Raw genomic sequence first — 15,755 nt, 5'->3', positions numbered from 1 at the left:
CAATCAGGCTGTTTCACTTTCTTATCGTTCATGTGTCCACTAGAGTTGTACTTTTCCTTCAAGAATTTTCCCTTTGCATTCACAACTTGGCCAAGTGGTGCAAGAGGCGTAGCCCTCAGCTTGTCTCGGCTTTTGAGATGCTCAATTATTTGTAGCTTTTAATTTCAAGGGAGACATGAGACTCTTCCTTTCACTTGAACACTGACGGTAGGTTATTATAAGGTTATTAATTGGCCTAATTTGAGTATTATTGTGTCTCAGGGAATAGGGAAGCCTGAGGAGAGCGAGAAAGATGGGGGACCAGCCATTCAGTGGAGCAGTGAGAACAGACACAACATTTATTTTATTCATTGTATTATACGGGCATGGTATGTGGTATGCGGTGCCCCCCAACAATTACAAGAGTAACATCAATGATCACTGATCACAGATCATCATAACAAATATAATAATAATGAAAAAGTTTGAAATATTGTGAGCATTACTCAGTCTTAGTGAGACCAGGCCTTTAGACTGTGAACTTCACAAGTGTGTCTCAGTCTTTTTTCTCTTTCACCGGGTCATTTAGGCTTTGATAATACCCCAGCAATTTAGGCTCTGGTTAACTAATTTCTCCTGAAGGCAGGCCTTGTTAAGCAGGGTACTCTGACATATTTCAGAATGATTCCTTATACCCCTCCCCCTGCTGGAAGCACAAGGGGATTTTTCTCCAATGTTTACTGTGAGAACTTGGTCAAGCTCCTGGAGGTACAATTCGCAAAAAGATGGAGACCACCACCCCCCCCCCCCCCCCCCCCCCCCGTGACTGGGTCCTCCTAAAGGTTTTAACTCTTGGAGTTGTCCATGTGGAGCCTCCTGCAATTTGTCAGTTATGGTTCCGATTTTCCTACCCCAGCCCCACTTCTCACAATGATTTCCACTCATGAGTCTGCTCCCACTCTTATGGGAGTCCCCACAACTGCATGTATTCACCTGTCTCTCCAGTCCTGGGGGCAGCAATTTATTCTTTGTCCTCATCTCTTACAGATTCAAGAAGAGTTGTTGATTTTTCAGTCTATTCAGCTTTTTTCTTGTTAGGACAGAGTGGCTAATTCCAAGCTCCTCGCATGCAGTATTGGAAACTGGAAGTCCCCATGAAGGTATTTTTTAGATGGGATTACCATTTAAGCCTGTAGACCAAGTAAAGTGGATTACTCTCCATTATGTGTGTGGGTCTTATCCAATCAGTTGAGGTCCTTAAGGGAAAAGACAGGTTCCTTGAGGAATAAATTCTGCCTTTGAACTTGAGACTGCAAATCAACCCTTCCCTGGTTCTCCAGGCTTCCTTGGTTCTTTCCTGCTGGCCCATCCTGACATTTCAAACTTGCTGGCACCCACAAGTGCATGAGCCATGAGCCAATTCCTTAAAACGAGTCAATTTCCCTCTCTCTGTATATAGATAGACAGAGATACAGATACATAGAGACCTATATCCATCTGCATCTATACAGATAGATCTATATAGATACTTCTATACAGATAGATGTAGATGGATATAGATATGTAGATACGGATCTATTTCTGTGTCACACACACACACACACACACACACACACACACACTTTGGTTTTGTTTCTCCAGAGAACAATAACACATCTAAATATATCAACCTAGTTTGAACTAATATCAATTAAGTTTAAATTGCATACAAATAAATATATATGTATATATACATATATACTTGTATACCCCCTTACAGTGTAATTAGCAAATTAAAAATGTATATGTGTTCATGAACATGAATTTATAAGTATTGTTTTATGTAATTCTCTTTTAAATCAGATAGAAAAAGCGTAGTTACAAACAATACATTAATATTGACTTTTCAGTATATGTGCTCCTGAAAGTGAGCACAATATTGACTTCTGTATTTACATATGCAGTTATCGTTAGTCTTCAGGTCGACTCGAGTTATTTTATAGTGTCCTTTCATTTCAGCCTGAAGGACTCCCTTTAACCGATCTTGTAGGGCATATCTACTAGAAATAAACCTCCTCAGCTTTTGTTTATCTGGGAATGTTTTAATTTCTCCTTTATTTTTTAAGGATTGTTTTGCTGGATAAACAGACTTAATGGTAGACGGTGGGGGTGGGGGGATTCTTTCAGTATTTTGAATATATCATCCAACTACCTTGTGACCCTCATGATTTGTGATGAGAAATCAACTATTAATCTTACCGAGTCCTCTGTGACAAATTGCTTATTTCTTGCTGCTTCAGGATTCTCTGTCTCTGGACAGTTTGATTATCCTGCATCTCATTGTGGATCTCTTTGCGTTTATTGTATTTGGGATTTGTTGAACTTCTTGGATATGTAGATTCATGTCTTTCATCAAACTGGGCGAGTTTTCAGCCAGTATTTATTTAAAAAAAAATTTTTTTTGCCCCTTTCTTCTTTTTGGGGGGGATTCCCACTTCTGTGTATGTTGCTCAACTTGATGGTATTTTACTGGACTCTTAAACTGTGTTCATATTCTTTTTGTTACCAATTTTTATTATGGTAAAATATACATAAAATTTAACATCGTAACCATTTTTAAGTGGCATTAATACATTCATAATGTTGTGCAACCATCACCACCGTCCATGTCCATATCTCCTTTCGTTTTGTAAAACTGAAACTCTATACTCATTAAACTAAACTCATTAAACCGCCTCATTTTCCCCTCCCACCAGCCCCCAACGCCCCCCATTCTATTTTCAGTCTATGATTTTGAATAATTTAACTACATCATTTATGTGGAATCATACAGTATTTATCTTTTGGAGAATGGCTTGTTTCACTCAGCATAATGCCCTCAAGGTTCATATATGTTGCAGCATATGTCAGAATTTCCTTTTTAAGGCTGAATAATACTGCATTGTACGTATATGCCACATTTTAAAAAAATCCATCAGTGGACACTTGGAATGCTACCACGTTTTAGCTATTGTGAGTAATGTTGCTATGAAGATAGTTACACAAATATCTGTTTGAGATGTTTTCAATTCCTTTTGAGTATATACCCAGAAATGGAATTGCTGGATTATATGGTAATTCTATTTTTATTTTTTTTAAGGAAATGCTATACTGTTTTCCACAGCAACTGTGCCATTTTATATTCCCACCAACAGTGCAAAAGTGTTACAATTTCTCACATCCTCACCAACCGTTTATTTTCTGATATTTGAGGGGTTTTTTTATAGTAGCCATCTTAATGAGTGTGAAGTGGTATCTCATTGTAGTTTTGCCTTGTGTTTCCCTAATGACTAGTGACATTAAACATTTTTCATGTACTTATTGGTCATTTGTACGTCTTCTTTGAATAAATGCCTATTCAATTCTTTTGCCTATTTTTAAAAAGTAATCTCTGTACCCAACGTGGGACTCGGACTCACAACTCCAAGATCAAGAGTTGCATGCTGTACTGACTAAGCCAGCTGGACACCCCTCCTTTGCCCATTTATTAATTAGGTTGTCTGATTTTTTATTGTTGAGTTTTAGGAGTTCTTTATATTTTTGGTATCAATCCTTCAATGTATATTTGGACATTTACAATATAATGGATGTATTCCCAAGAAATCATTGCCCAATACAATGCTGTGAAGCTTTCGCCCTGTTTTCTTCTGAAATTTTTTAGTTTTATGTCTTACATTCAGGTTTTTTATTGATTTTGAGTTAATTTTTGTATATGGTGTTAAGTAAGAGTCCATATTCATTCTTTCACCTGTGAACATCCAGTTTTCCCAGCACCATTTGTTGAAAAAGAGCATCTTTCCCCCATTTGAATGGTCTTGGCACCCTTGCTCAAAGTCATTAAACTTTGTTCTTTTTCAAGATTGTTTTGGTTATTCAGGGTCCCTTGAGATTCCATATGAATTTTAGTATGGGTTTTCCTGTGTCTGGAAAAAAAATAATTGGGATTTTCATAGAGATTACATTGAATCTGTAATTTGCATTGGGTAATATTGACATTTCAACAATAGTAATTTTTCCAATCCATTATTAGGGATGTGTTCCCATTTATTTATGTCTTCTCTAATTTCTCTCAGCAATGTTTTATAGTTTTTTTTTAAAGATTGTATTTATTTTAGAGAAAGAGAATGAGAGTGAGTGGAGGGAGGGGCAGAGGGAGAGGGAGAGAGAGAGAATCTCAAGCAGACTCCCCACTGACCACAGAGCTGGACGTGGGGCTCAATCTCACAATCCTGAGATCATGACCTGAGTTGAAATCAAGAGTTGAATGTTTAACCAATTGAGCCAACCAGGTGCCCCTTGTAATTTTTTTTTTATTGTGCATGTCTTTCATCTCCTTGGTTAAGTTAATTCCTAAGTATTTTATTCTTTTTGATGCTATTGTAACTGGAATAGTTTTTTCCATTTCCCTTTCAGGTTGCCCATTGTTAGTGCTTAGAAAAGCAACTGATTTTTGCATGTTGACTTTGTATTCTGCTATTTTCCTAAATTCATTTCTTAGTCCTAACAGGGGTGTGTGTGTGTGTGTGTGTGTGTGCACGCATGTGTGTTTGTGTGTGTGTAATCTTCAGGGTTTTCTAAATATAAGATCATATCAGCTGCAAACAGACATAATTTTACTTCTTCCTTTCCAGTTTGGATGCCGTTCATTCATTCATTCATTCGCTCTGGTTAGAACTTCCAGCCCTACATTGAATAGAAGTGACGAAAGAAGGCATCCTTGCCTTGTCATTAATCTTAGAAAAAAAAACTTTCTATCTTTTACCATTGAGTATGATGGTCGCTGTGGATTTTTCATCCATGGCTTTTAAATATATTGTGGTAGTTTCCTTCTAGTATTCCTAATTTTCTGAGTGTTTTTATCATAAAAAGTTACCATTTTTCAAACACATTTTCTGCAGTGAGATGATCATGTGGTTATTTTCCTTCAATCTGTTAATATGGTGTATTACACTGACCAGTTTTCATATGTCTAACCATCTTGCATTCCAGGAATAAATATAACTTGGTTATAGGTATAATCTTTTTAGTATGCTGCTGAAAACCAGTTTTCTAGTATTTTGTTGATGTTTTTGTACCAATATTCATAAGCGATATTGATCTGTAGTTTTCTTATAGTGTCTTTGTCTGGCTTTGTTATCAGGGTAAGTCTGCCTTATAGAATGAGTTAGAAATTATTCTTTCCTTTTAATTTTTGGGGGGAAAGTTTGAAAAAGACTGGTGGGTTATTTTTTGTTTTGTTTTGTTAGTAATCTCTACACCCAACGTGGGGCTTGAAATTACAACCCCAAGATCAAGTGTTGCACGCTCCACCAACTGAGACAGCCAGGTGCCTCAGACTGGGGTTACTTCTTTCAATGTTAGGTAGAATTCACCAGTGAAACCATGATCCTGGGCTTTTTTCTGTGGGGAATTTTTTTTTAATAACTGATTCAATTTTCCTATTAGTTATAGGTCTATTCCGATTTTCTATTTCTTTGTGACTTAGTCTTGGTAGGTTTTGTGTTTCTAGGAGTTTGTCAATTTCGTCTAAATCATCCAATATATTTGCGTACAATTCCTCATAGTACTCCCATTATCCTTTTTATTTATTTAGAATTAGTAATAATGCCCCCACTTTCTTTTCTGTTTTTTAATAATCTGAGGCTTCTCTCTCTTTATTTTAAAATCTATTAGGGGCGCCTGGATGGCGTAGTCGTTAAGTGTCTGCCTTCGGCTCAGGGCGTGATCCCAGCGTTCTGGGATCGAGCCCCACATCAGGCTCCTCTGCTATGAGCCTGCTTCTTCTTCTCCCACTCCCCCTGCTTGTGTTCCCTCTCTCGCTGGCTGTCGGTCTCTCTCTCTCTCTCTCTGTCAAATAAATAAATAAAACCTTTTAAAAAATAAAATAAAATCTATTGGATAAAGGTTTGTCAATTTTGAACTTTTCAAAGGACCAACTTTTGGTTTTATTGATTTTTCGGTATTATTTTTCTATTTTCTATTTTGCTGATCTCTGCTCTAATCTTTATTATTTCTATCCTGCCAGCTTTGGGTTTAGTTTGTTCTTTCTCTAGTTAAATTGTAAAGTTAGGTTGATGATTTGGGATCTTCCCTCCTTTCCCTCCCTCCTTCCCTCCCTCCCTTCCTTCCCATGTAAGCGTTTATAGCTATAAATTTCCCCCTTTGCACTTATTTCACTGTATCCCTAAGTTTTGGTATGTTGTGTTTTCATTTCTATTCATCTTTAAGCATTTTTTAATTTCCCTTATAATTTCTTCTTGGTTAATTGGCTGTTTAAGAGTGTGTTGGCTAGGGGCAGCCGGGTGGCACAGCAGTTAAGCGTCTGCCTTCGGCTCAGGGCATGATCCCGGTGTTGTGGGATCGAGCCCCACATCAGGCTCCTCTTCTGCTGGGAGCCTGCTTCTTCCTCTCCCACTCCCCCTGCTTGTGTTCCCACTCTCACTGGCTGTCTCTATCTCTGTCAAATAAATAAATAAAATCTTTAAAGAAAAAAAAAAGTGTATTGGCTAATATCCACAAGTGGAGAATTGAAGTATCTAATTGTTATCGTAAAACTATTTCTTCCTTTAATTTTGTGTGTTTTTGTTTATTTTGATAGTCTGTTACTAGGCATATAAATATTTATCATTACTATGTCTTCTTGCTGTTTCGAACCTTTTACTAATATATACTGTCCGCCATTGTCTTTTGTGGTAATTTTTGTCTTAGCCCATTTTGTTCGCTATTACTTTAGCTACACTTTTTCTCTTTTGGTTACTATTTGCATGGAGTATCTTTTTCTGTCCTTTCACTTTCAATCTATTTGTGTCTTCAGATCTAAAGTGAGTCTTTTGCAGACAGCTGATAGTTGGATTGTGTTATTTTTAATCTATTCTGCCAATCTCTGTTTTTGTGTTTTCTTTGCCAATCTCTTTCACTTGATTAGTTTAATGCATTTACATTTAAACTAATTGTTAAGGAAGGACTTCTGTCATTTTGCTATTCATTTTCTGAATGCCCTTATAGCTTTTCTCTCCCTCATCTCCTTCTTTCGTGCTTAATATTTTGTAGTAAAACATTGAAATTCATTTCCAATTTCCTTTGATATATATTCTATGATTATTTTTTTCATGGTTACCATTGGGAATATATTTAATATCCTAAGGTTATGACACACTAATTTCAATTTATACCAGCTTAACTTCAATAACAGAAAATTTCTTCTTTGACAACTTTGTTTACATGCCTTTTCAGTTGTTATCATAAAGTCAAATCTTTATTTTGTTCCACCAAACATAATCTTTTAAATGCACAGCCTCTTAAATTATGTAGAAAACAAAAAGCAAATTTACACACCAATATTATAATACTAGCTTTTAGACTATTTTTAAAATATATTTGTCTCTTAAATCATGTAGAAAGGAGTTAGAAGCCATTGTTACAGTAACAGTCATGTTTATAATTACTTGTGTATTTGCCTTTATTGAGATCTTTAGTTTTTCATGCAGCTTCAAGTTACTATCTAGTGTTCCTTCATTTCACCTTGGAGGACCCATCCGAGCATTTCTTGCAGAATAGGTTTAGTGGTAATGAACTCCATCAGTGTTTGTTTACCCAGGATTGTCTCAATTTCTCCCTCACTTTTGAAGGACAGTTTTGTCAGATAAAAGATTCTTGGTTGACATTTTTTGTTTGTTTTAGCACTTTGAATTCTTCAGCCCACTGTTTTCTGAACTCCAAAGTTCCAATAAGAAATCTGCTGATAATCTTACTGGGAATTCCTTGTATGTGACTCATCTCTTCTCTCTTGCTTTCAAGATCCTCTCTTTGACTTATTACAGTTTGGTTATAATGGGTCTTGCTGTGAGTGTCCCTGAGTTCATCTTACTTGGAGCTTATTGAGTTTTTTGGATGTTTATATTCATGTCTTTGTTTTTTAAATAATTTTTTAAAATTTTATTTGACAGAGAGTGTGTGCACAAGCAGGGGGAGCTGGAGAGGGAGACGCAGACTCCCTCAGGGAGCCCAATGCAGGACTTGATCCCATGACCTGAGCCAAAGGCAGATTCTCAACCAACTGAGCCACCCAGGCGCCACTATATTTGTGTCTTTCATAAAATGTTGACGTTTTCAGCCATTGTTTACTCAAATATTCTCTCTACCCCTTTCCCTCTCTTCTCTTTCTGGAGGAGGTCTCCCACAGTGTGTATCTTGATCCACTTAATGGAGTCGCATAAGTCCCTTAGGCTCTGTTTCCTTTTCTTCAATATTTCTTTCTATTCCTCAGACGTAGTTCCATTTTCTTATCTTCAAGTTTGCTTATTCTTTTTTCTGCCTGCTCAAATCTGCCTTTAAATCCCTCCAGTGAATTTTTCATTTTAGTTGTACTTTTCAGAATTTCTTTTGGTGTCTTTTTAGGTTTTCTGTTTATTGATATCTCCACTTTGTTCATACATTATGTGGTAACCCTGGAAATCAGTTTCTCTCCCTTCGCCGGTATTTATTATAGTAGTAGTAGCAGTGGTAGTAGTTATTGTCGGCGGTCTCTGTGTCAAGGATCAACATGAGGGATAAGCTTGGGGTCTCTTCAGTTCTATTCTGAGCCTGCACATCCTCTGGGCATGTGCAGTAACTTTCTAATTTTCCCTGTATATGCAGTTGCTTTTGAATGTCCTACTCTTTCATGTCTGGCTCCCAAAAGGGTGAAAAGGAGAAAACTGGGGGTGCAGATGGGGAATAAGGAGACCAGTCTTTAAATCTCCCAGAATTCTCATCAGCTAGCTGGAGGGGGAGGGCTTGCAACAAATGAAGGAGGTGCAATCACAATGACTCCCAGCCTCTTTGCACCTCTCTGATCAGAATCAGCAATCAGCTGTCAGAGCACAGACCTCCACTACTTGGAGGACAGAGTCCCTTTTGCCCACTCTGGCACCCATAAGCTGTGCAGGTGGCTCCAGGCACATGGGTACAGCTCCCTGCCACAAATCTGGGAGTAGGGGAGTCGGGTATCTGCAACTGTACAAAGAGCTCGATTTGACCAAAATTAACAATTTACTGTCCAAGACTCCCCCTGGAGGTTGCAAACCTTTGATAAACTCTGGAGTTCCAAAACCATCGAATTTTATCACAGAAATTGTCTAGGTGGAGAGACAAATTCCTGGTGCTTCCCACTCTACCATATTCCCCAAATCCCATTTGGTTCATTTTTATTATTTCTTGATATATTGCTATATATTGATGTATTGCTCTATTTGGTGAGCCATCCTTCTCATGGTTTCCTTTAGCTCTTTGGGCATATTTAAAATCATTGATTTAAAGTTTTTAGTTAATCTAATGTCTGCACTTCCTCGAGGATGGTTTCTATGAAGTTTTTTTTTCCTGTGTGTGGGCCCAGCCCTGTTTGCTTACATGCCTCAGAATTTTGTTGTTGTTGTTGTTGTTGTTGTTGTTGTTGTTGTTGTTGTTGTTGTTGTTGAAAACTGGGCATTTTTAATATTGTAATGTGGGAAGTCTGGAAATCAGATTCTCTTCCTGCTCCAGGGTTTATTGCTGCTTGTAGTTGTCTGTTTGGTGGCTTTTCTGAACTAATTTTTATAAAGTCTGTATTCTTTGTTGTGTATGGTAACTGAAATCTCTGTTCAACTGAATGGTGAGTCATCACAGACTTCCTTACGCCTGAAAACAAAGAAAAGAGAAAAGAAAAAAAAAAAAGAGGAAAGGTGAAAGGAAGGGAGGGAGGGAGGGAGGGAGGGAGGAAAAATAACCCAGTCTGCATATGGGCTGCGTGTCTTACGACATGTTTTCAACACTCTGGGCAGATTACGACTCTGTTTTAGCCCTCACTTCTTGCTTGCACAGAGCCTGCAGATCTGCCAGAGGTGAGAGCTTAAGGCTTTCTTGAGTCTTTTCTGAGCATGTCCTCAAATCTGTGCAATCCCAGGCCCTTCATATCCCCAGGAACATGTGGGAGCTTTTCAAAGCGCTTTCCCCCTGAAGCATCTCATTCCCTAGCCTTTGCTCCCAAGCTTTTAATGGTTTCATTGTTTGCCCCAAGAGGAGTGGCTAATACGTTTGCCTTTAAACTTTTTAACAGTTGTCTCACTGCTCTGAAGAGTTCTGAATTGGGTAAAATAAAGGCAAGTCCTTTGAGCCAGTCCTTCAAGGAGCCAGTAGACAGGTCCCAACAAACACCTGTAATTCTTTGAGAACAGTATTCTGCTCCCATTGGTACCAGGAACATGTACCAGGAATGCACGCTACTGTCTTCAAGACTGCCAGGAAGCACGAAATGAATGGGACCAGGGTTAAGTTCAAGTGCCACAAAGCAATCTTGTCAAGATTCAGCCACTTTTCTTTATTGTTGTTTTGGTTTTTTGTTGTTTTTTTCCTGACCATTTATTTACTTGGTTGTTGTAAACTTTTGATTATTTTCTAGAGTTCCAATAAAGTTGATTCTGTTTTTGCCAATTGATTCTCTGCTTCTATGGAGGAAGAGACTTTTGGAGTTCCCCATTCCACCATCCTTGTAGATATCTGCCAGCTTATTCATTTTGAAGTAAAAGGAAAACGTGGTTACTTTCAAGGGTTTCATAAAGCAAAGGCAGGCATGCTCACAACATATAAAGGAGAGAGAGCTCATTTTAAGGTCACACAGTTCCAAGCGAGAGTTAATGATCGGCGTGAACAGTGCAGACTTGTACTTTGATTAGACCCGAGCACCAGTGTGCATTACTTTTGGTAATTAACAAAACACGTCTCCCTTTCATGCACCTGCAGGAGTACAACCACCACAAGCTGCTTGGCTGAGACACTGTGTCAGGAGGGGTCTGGACACGGTTGGGTGTGACGAGCAGACAGATCAGCAGGAGACCGTCTGATACCCAGGGCAGCCCCCAGAAGCAGAGCCCTTGGTGCTTCTGCACACACAGGGCCCCAGACCTGCTCCAGAGCAAGTCCCCAAGACTCAGGCTGCTCTCTCGGGAGCACCAAGGAACCCGGATACGGCAAACAGTAAGTGACCAATCTTAATTTTGTGCCAAGTCACCTGCTGTTTTATTCCAGATTCTAACATGGGCAGAAACCACAGGTTTAAGTGTTTTTGGAAGAAAAAAATAGTCCTGGGGCTGTGGGCTGGCTCGGTCAGTACAGCATGTGGCTCTTGATCTTGGGGTCATGAGTTTGAGACCCACATCGGGGGTGAAGTTTACTTGAAACAAAAAGGAAAAGAAGAAATAATCCTTTTCTTTGTGAGAGTCTTCATTCATCTTTTCCTCCATGAATTTGATGGGACTGCCATTACAGGACCTTGGCAAGAGAACATGCCGGCCTAACTCATTGGACCCCAGTGTTCCAGAGCCTGATACAACTCTAATGGACAGGTTTTGAGTTCTGCACTCTGAACCGTGGGGCAGACAGTTCTTTGATGCCTGACATTAGCAAGGGTCGTGTCACGTGCCCTCTGTGGCCACCCCCCAGCATCTCATCTTCCAGAGCATGCACAGGGCCATTTTGTTCAGAGCACAACTGTGCCATTTAACAGGGAGCCAAACAAAGCCATGCCAAGATGCAGGCGACAGCTCACGCCAACTCGCTGACCTGCCCCCCGGGGCTCACAGCCTGCGACTCGAGTTCCTCTCCTGCCACAGCCAAGTGATTACGCATCAGAAACGTGCAGGTCCTGGACAGACAGAAGAGGAAACATTACATCCCTGAGAGGCTACTGTGGCACCACAACAAGCTGCAGAAGAGAAAACTCAACGAGCGGACCGAACACGTCAACATCCACGGCACATGTATTCAGCGTTCATTTTATTTTAGTTATAAAACAATTGCCCAAACACAAAGTTTAAAAAAAAACACACAACGTTAAGTTTTTATTCCTTCTTTTGTTGCAGAAAATAAATAATGGTCGCGTAATAATCATTCACAAATGCGTGTCTATAAAAGCATTTCTAAAAAGGTCATTTGCTGGGATTCAACAGTATCGTCTTTTTGGCTTTTCAGTTGCAGGTACGACACAGTATAGATCATTTGATTTCATGAACTTTTTTAAGCACTTGGGCTCCAGCAACTTTGGAAAAAGGCCGTCTGTGAGCTTAAAAATCTTACTCCAGGTTATTGTTGAAATAGTTAAACTACAAACAACCAGGGTTGTTAATTCATTTAGGAGGAGAATATAGTTTTTCTTTTATAAAAATCGCCCCAAAAACTAATAAACACCTAAACCGACATAAAAAGTTGGTCTACCTTTGTAGGAATTAACAAAAAGGAAGGAACAAAGCACAGACAGCCCCTGGGAGGTACATCGCATCGCGACCCCTCGCAGTATTCTCCACTTCCAGTTTGGCCCTCGGGAATTTTACGAATTTACGAAAGGAAAGCTCTTCAGTCATCTAAACCTATGTTTCTGAAAAGGTAGGACATGGACTCCCCATTGTGAATCCGACGGATGGCTTCTGAGAGGATCATGCTGATATCCACAGTTTTAATTTTGGGGCACTGGAGCTTCTGGATTTCATGCGGAATCGTATTGGTAACCACCACCTGCAAATCAAGATGACAAAAATCCAAGAGCATCAGAAAACCAGGTAGCTTCCTGGCTGGCTCTGAAAATCTGATACACTCTCCAATCTCTGTGGTTCTACTTGACAGGACAGTGAGTCTACCATACCTTCAAAAGTGTTTCCAGTCGATGTGAACACTACCTGCGCTTCTTTAAAAAAAGGTTTAAAGTATTTATTTTAGAGAGAAAGAGCGAGTGAGGGCGGATGGAAGGGGCAGAAGGAGAGAGAGTCTGAAGCAGACTCTGCCCTGAGCGTGCAGCCCAACGCAGGGCTCGGTCTCACAACCTGAGCTGAAACCACGAGTCAGATGGTTAACCGGCAGTGCACCCAGGCGCTCCCACTACTTGTGTCTCTAGGTGAAGATCTGATACCCTAACACCCACTAAGACAGCTACAGGCAAAAAAGAGAGTAGGAACTACCCATGAGCATGTGGGGAAACTGGAACGACGCTGCTGCTGGAGGAGTGAAAAATGGTTTGGCTACTTTGGAAAAAAGTCTGGAGGATCCTCAAAAGGTTAAACATAGAGTTGCCATAGGACCCAAGAGAAATGAAAACATACCTTTGTTCAAAAACTTGTACACGAGTATTTATAACGCTATTATTTACAAGAGTCAAAAAGTGGAAACGACCTAAATCTCCGTAACCTTGTGAATGAAAAGACAAAATGTGATACGTCCATTCGATGAAATATTCAGCAACAAATAAGAATGAAGTACCGACACCCTGCTCCACAAGGATGAGCTTTCGAACCAGCACACTAGGTGAAAGAAACGAGACACAGAAGGTCATGCGTCACAGGATTTCGTGTGTATGAAATGCCCAGCTTCGGTAACTCTACAGAGACAGAAAGCAGATTCGTGGATGCCTAAGGCTGAGTGGACTGAGAAGAAATTGGAAGTAGGGGGGCTGCTAATGCGAACTGGGGCTCCTTTCTGGGGGGAGGAGAATGGCAGCTGTACAATTCTGTGAATACACTAAAAGCCAGTGAATGTTATACTTTCAATGGGCGAACTGTACGGTATGGGAATTGTATCTCAATAAAGCTGTTTTTCTTAATATTAAGATTTGATAAAAATCAAATGAAGACAAACAAGCACTTTCCAGCAGCTACAAACGGAAAAAAATAAAAATACTCAGCCGTCTTTGAAAACACAGGGGATAGCAATGATTTTTCATTATATTGATACCCTACAGTCCCTACTGCCGAAATAAGCCTCAAGACCGCGCGTGATAGAGCCGCGCATGCGCCATGAGACCGCCGCCGCAGACACGGCCCCGGAGCAATTACTCCGCGCCGGCGCCACGGCCGGGAAAACGCAGCGCATCTAATTCCTGGGACCCTTCCTGGGCAGCTCATACTCCCGGCAACCGCGGCAAAAACGGAAACAGGAAGAGTCACCCGAGAATCACGGCCTGTAAAAGGGAACAGTTCCCAAACTTAAAACAACAACAGAAACCCTACCCACTGGTATCACCCAGGCCGCCCCGCAGCCCTCACAGAACCGGCGGGAGGCGCGACCCGGGGCGGGCTGCTGCGCCTGCGCACCACGCTGCGCTCCCTTGCTTTTCCCGCGACACCCACGCTCGCTGGGGACGTATCTTCCACATCTCTTCTAACCACTTTTTAGAAGGGCCAGTTTTAGGGGCGCCTGGGGGGCTCAGTCGGTGAAGCGGCTGCCTCCGGCTGGGGTCACGATCTCAGGGTCCTGGGATCGAGCCCCGCATGGGGCTCCTTGCTTAGCAGGGAGCCTGCTTCTCCCTCTGCCTGCTGCTCCCCCTGCTTCTGCGCTCTGACAAATACATAAATAAAATCTAAAAAAAAAAAAAGTACCAGTTTTGTTAAGCTATAATGCGCGTACCACCCAGTCACCCACTTGAAGTGTAGGCTTCACCGGTCTTCAGAACACGCTGGGCTGGGTTTAGCACGGCCCCCAAGACAGACCCTGCCCCCTTCCCTGTCACTCCTCATCTCACGTTCCCCAAAGGGCTGGCAACCACCATCTACTACCTTTATGGATGTCTGTTCTGGACATTGAAGTGTTTGAACGAAAACGAACCAAAAACCCCACTTCAAATCCCGGTTTATCAACCCCAGCACTATCTACCGGGTCCTGCTCCGAAAGAGGAGGACGGCAGCCGCTCCACTTCTCCCACCTTCCACCTCCTAACTTGTGGGTCTCACCGCTGCCCCTGCATCGTCTACGCTACACTGGGCAACTGTGCTTTATCTGTAAGTTCACAGGAAAAACTTGAGCCTTCCTAACCCGGGGGAACACAGAAACCCGGTTTACTTATTACTATTTTTTTAAAAGATTTTACTTATTTATTTGAGAGAGAGACAGAGATAGCAAGAGAGAGCAAGAGCAGGGAGTTGAGGGAGAAACAGGCTCCCCGCGGAGCAGGGAGCCCGACGCCGGAGCTCGATCCCAGGACCCCGGGATCATGACCTGAGCTGAAGGCGAATGCTTAACCAACCAAACCACCCAGGTGCCCCCAGAAACCCGGTGTAGCCACTAGTTACTGGCCTGACTCCCCCGTCTGGGCATTGGTGCAAGGCCCCTTTCGGGACACAAAGGCGCCCATCCGCAGAGACAGCCTCTCCCTCCAGACTCCCACTCCAGACTCAGGTGCAATCTCCTCTCCAAAGTCCACTCTGCTCTAGGAGGCCTGGCTCCCTCAGGACCCCACATTCCCCTGGCGTGCTCTTTCGAATCTGCCCGCACGCAGCACCTGTGGGAACCACGTGGACAGACTGTGAGAGCTGCAGCCCCGGGCCTGAAGTCCTCTCCGTCTACTCATTATGTGAATTCTGCATCTGGTTTGCAGCCTTGAACACCTTTCATGTATTCTTGACCCTTAGGATGTCTGTCCAGCTGAGTAAGGTGGCTGGATCTGATCCAAGCCACGCCAGCCTGGCCTCTGTCCGTGTGAGGGCACCTTGAACCCATCAACACGGGGCCGGGCTTAAGGAAATCGACTGCTGAAGAGCGGAAGCGTGGGACTCAGAAAAGTAAAAGGAGTCTGAGTGATGTAGGATTCAAATACTCAGGAATCTACAGGGCCAAACACCTCCATTTCTTAAGAGAGAATAAAAATGTGATTTATGCAGTCAGAGCAGACAAGCAGATAAGCCGGCTGACCTGGGGGGTGGGGCACAAAGCAGGGGGAGAAAACCTGGATGGCCTTGCTTCAGCCTCAGCTTGGGAAAACTGCC

General features: G+C 41.6%; 1 protein-coding gene across 6 annotated transcripts in view; it reads right to left on the bottom strand.

The window, feature by feature from the left end:
* Positions 1-7,030: 7,030 nt before the first annotated feature.
* The window catches only part of PRPSAP2 (phosphoribosyl pyrophosphate synthetase associated protein 2), a 51,145-nt gene continuing 42,420 nt past the window's right edge, over positions 7,031-15,755 (bottom strand). For 3 of the 6 annotated variants that reach the window (XM_026521125.4, XM_026521126.4, XM_026521124.4), the window contains one exon: positions 11,768-12,519. In XM_026521125.4, the coding sequence (XP_026376910.1) occupies positions 12,361-12,519 (159 nt within the window). In that variant the 3' untranslated portion in view covers positions 11,768-12,360. Of the gene's footprint in view, positions 10,517-11,571; positions 11,654-11,767; positions 12,520-15,755 lie in introns of those variants that run through there. The other 3 variants (XR_006411866.3, XR_007191773.2, XR_007191772.2) reach the window with 2 other exon arrangements.

Source organism: Ursus arctos, unplaced genomic scaffold (genome assembly GCF_023065955.2).
Source record: "Ursus arctos isolate Adak ecotype North America unplaced genomic scaffold, UrsArc2.0 scaffold_14, whole genome shotgun sequence".
Taxonomy (NCBI): Eukaryota; Metazoa; Chordata; class Mammalia; order Carnivora; family Ursidae; genus Ursus; species Ursus arctos.
This window is presented reverse-complemented; position numbering and strand designations above follow the sequence as displayed.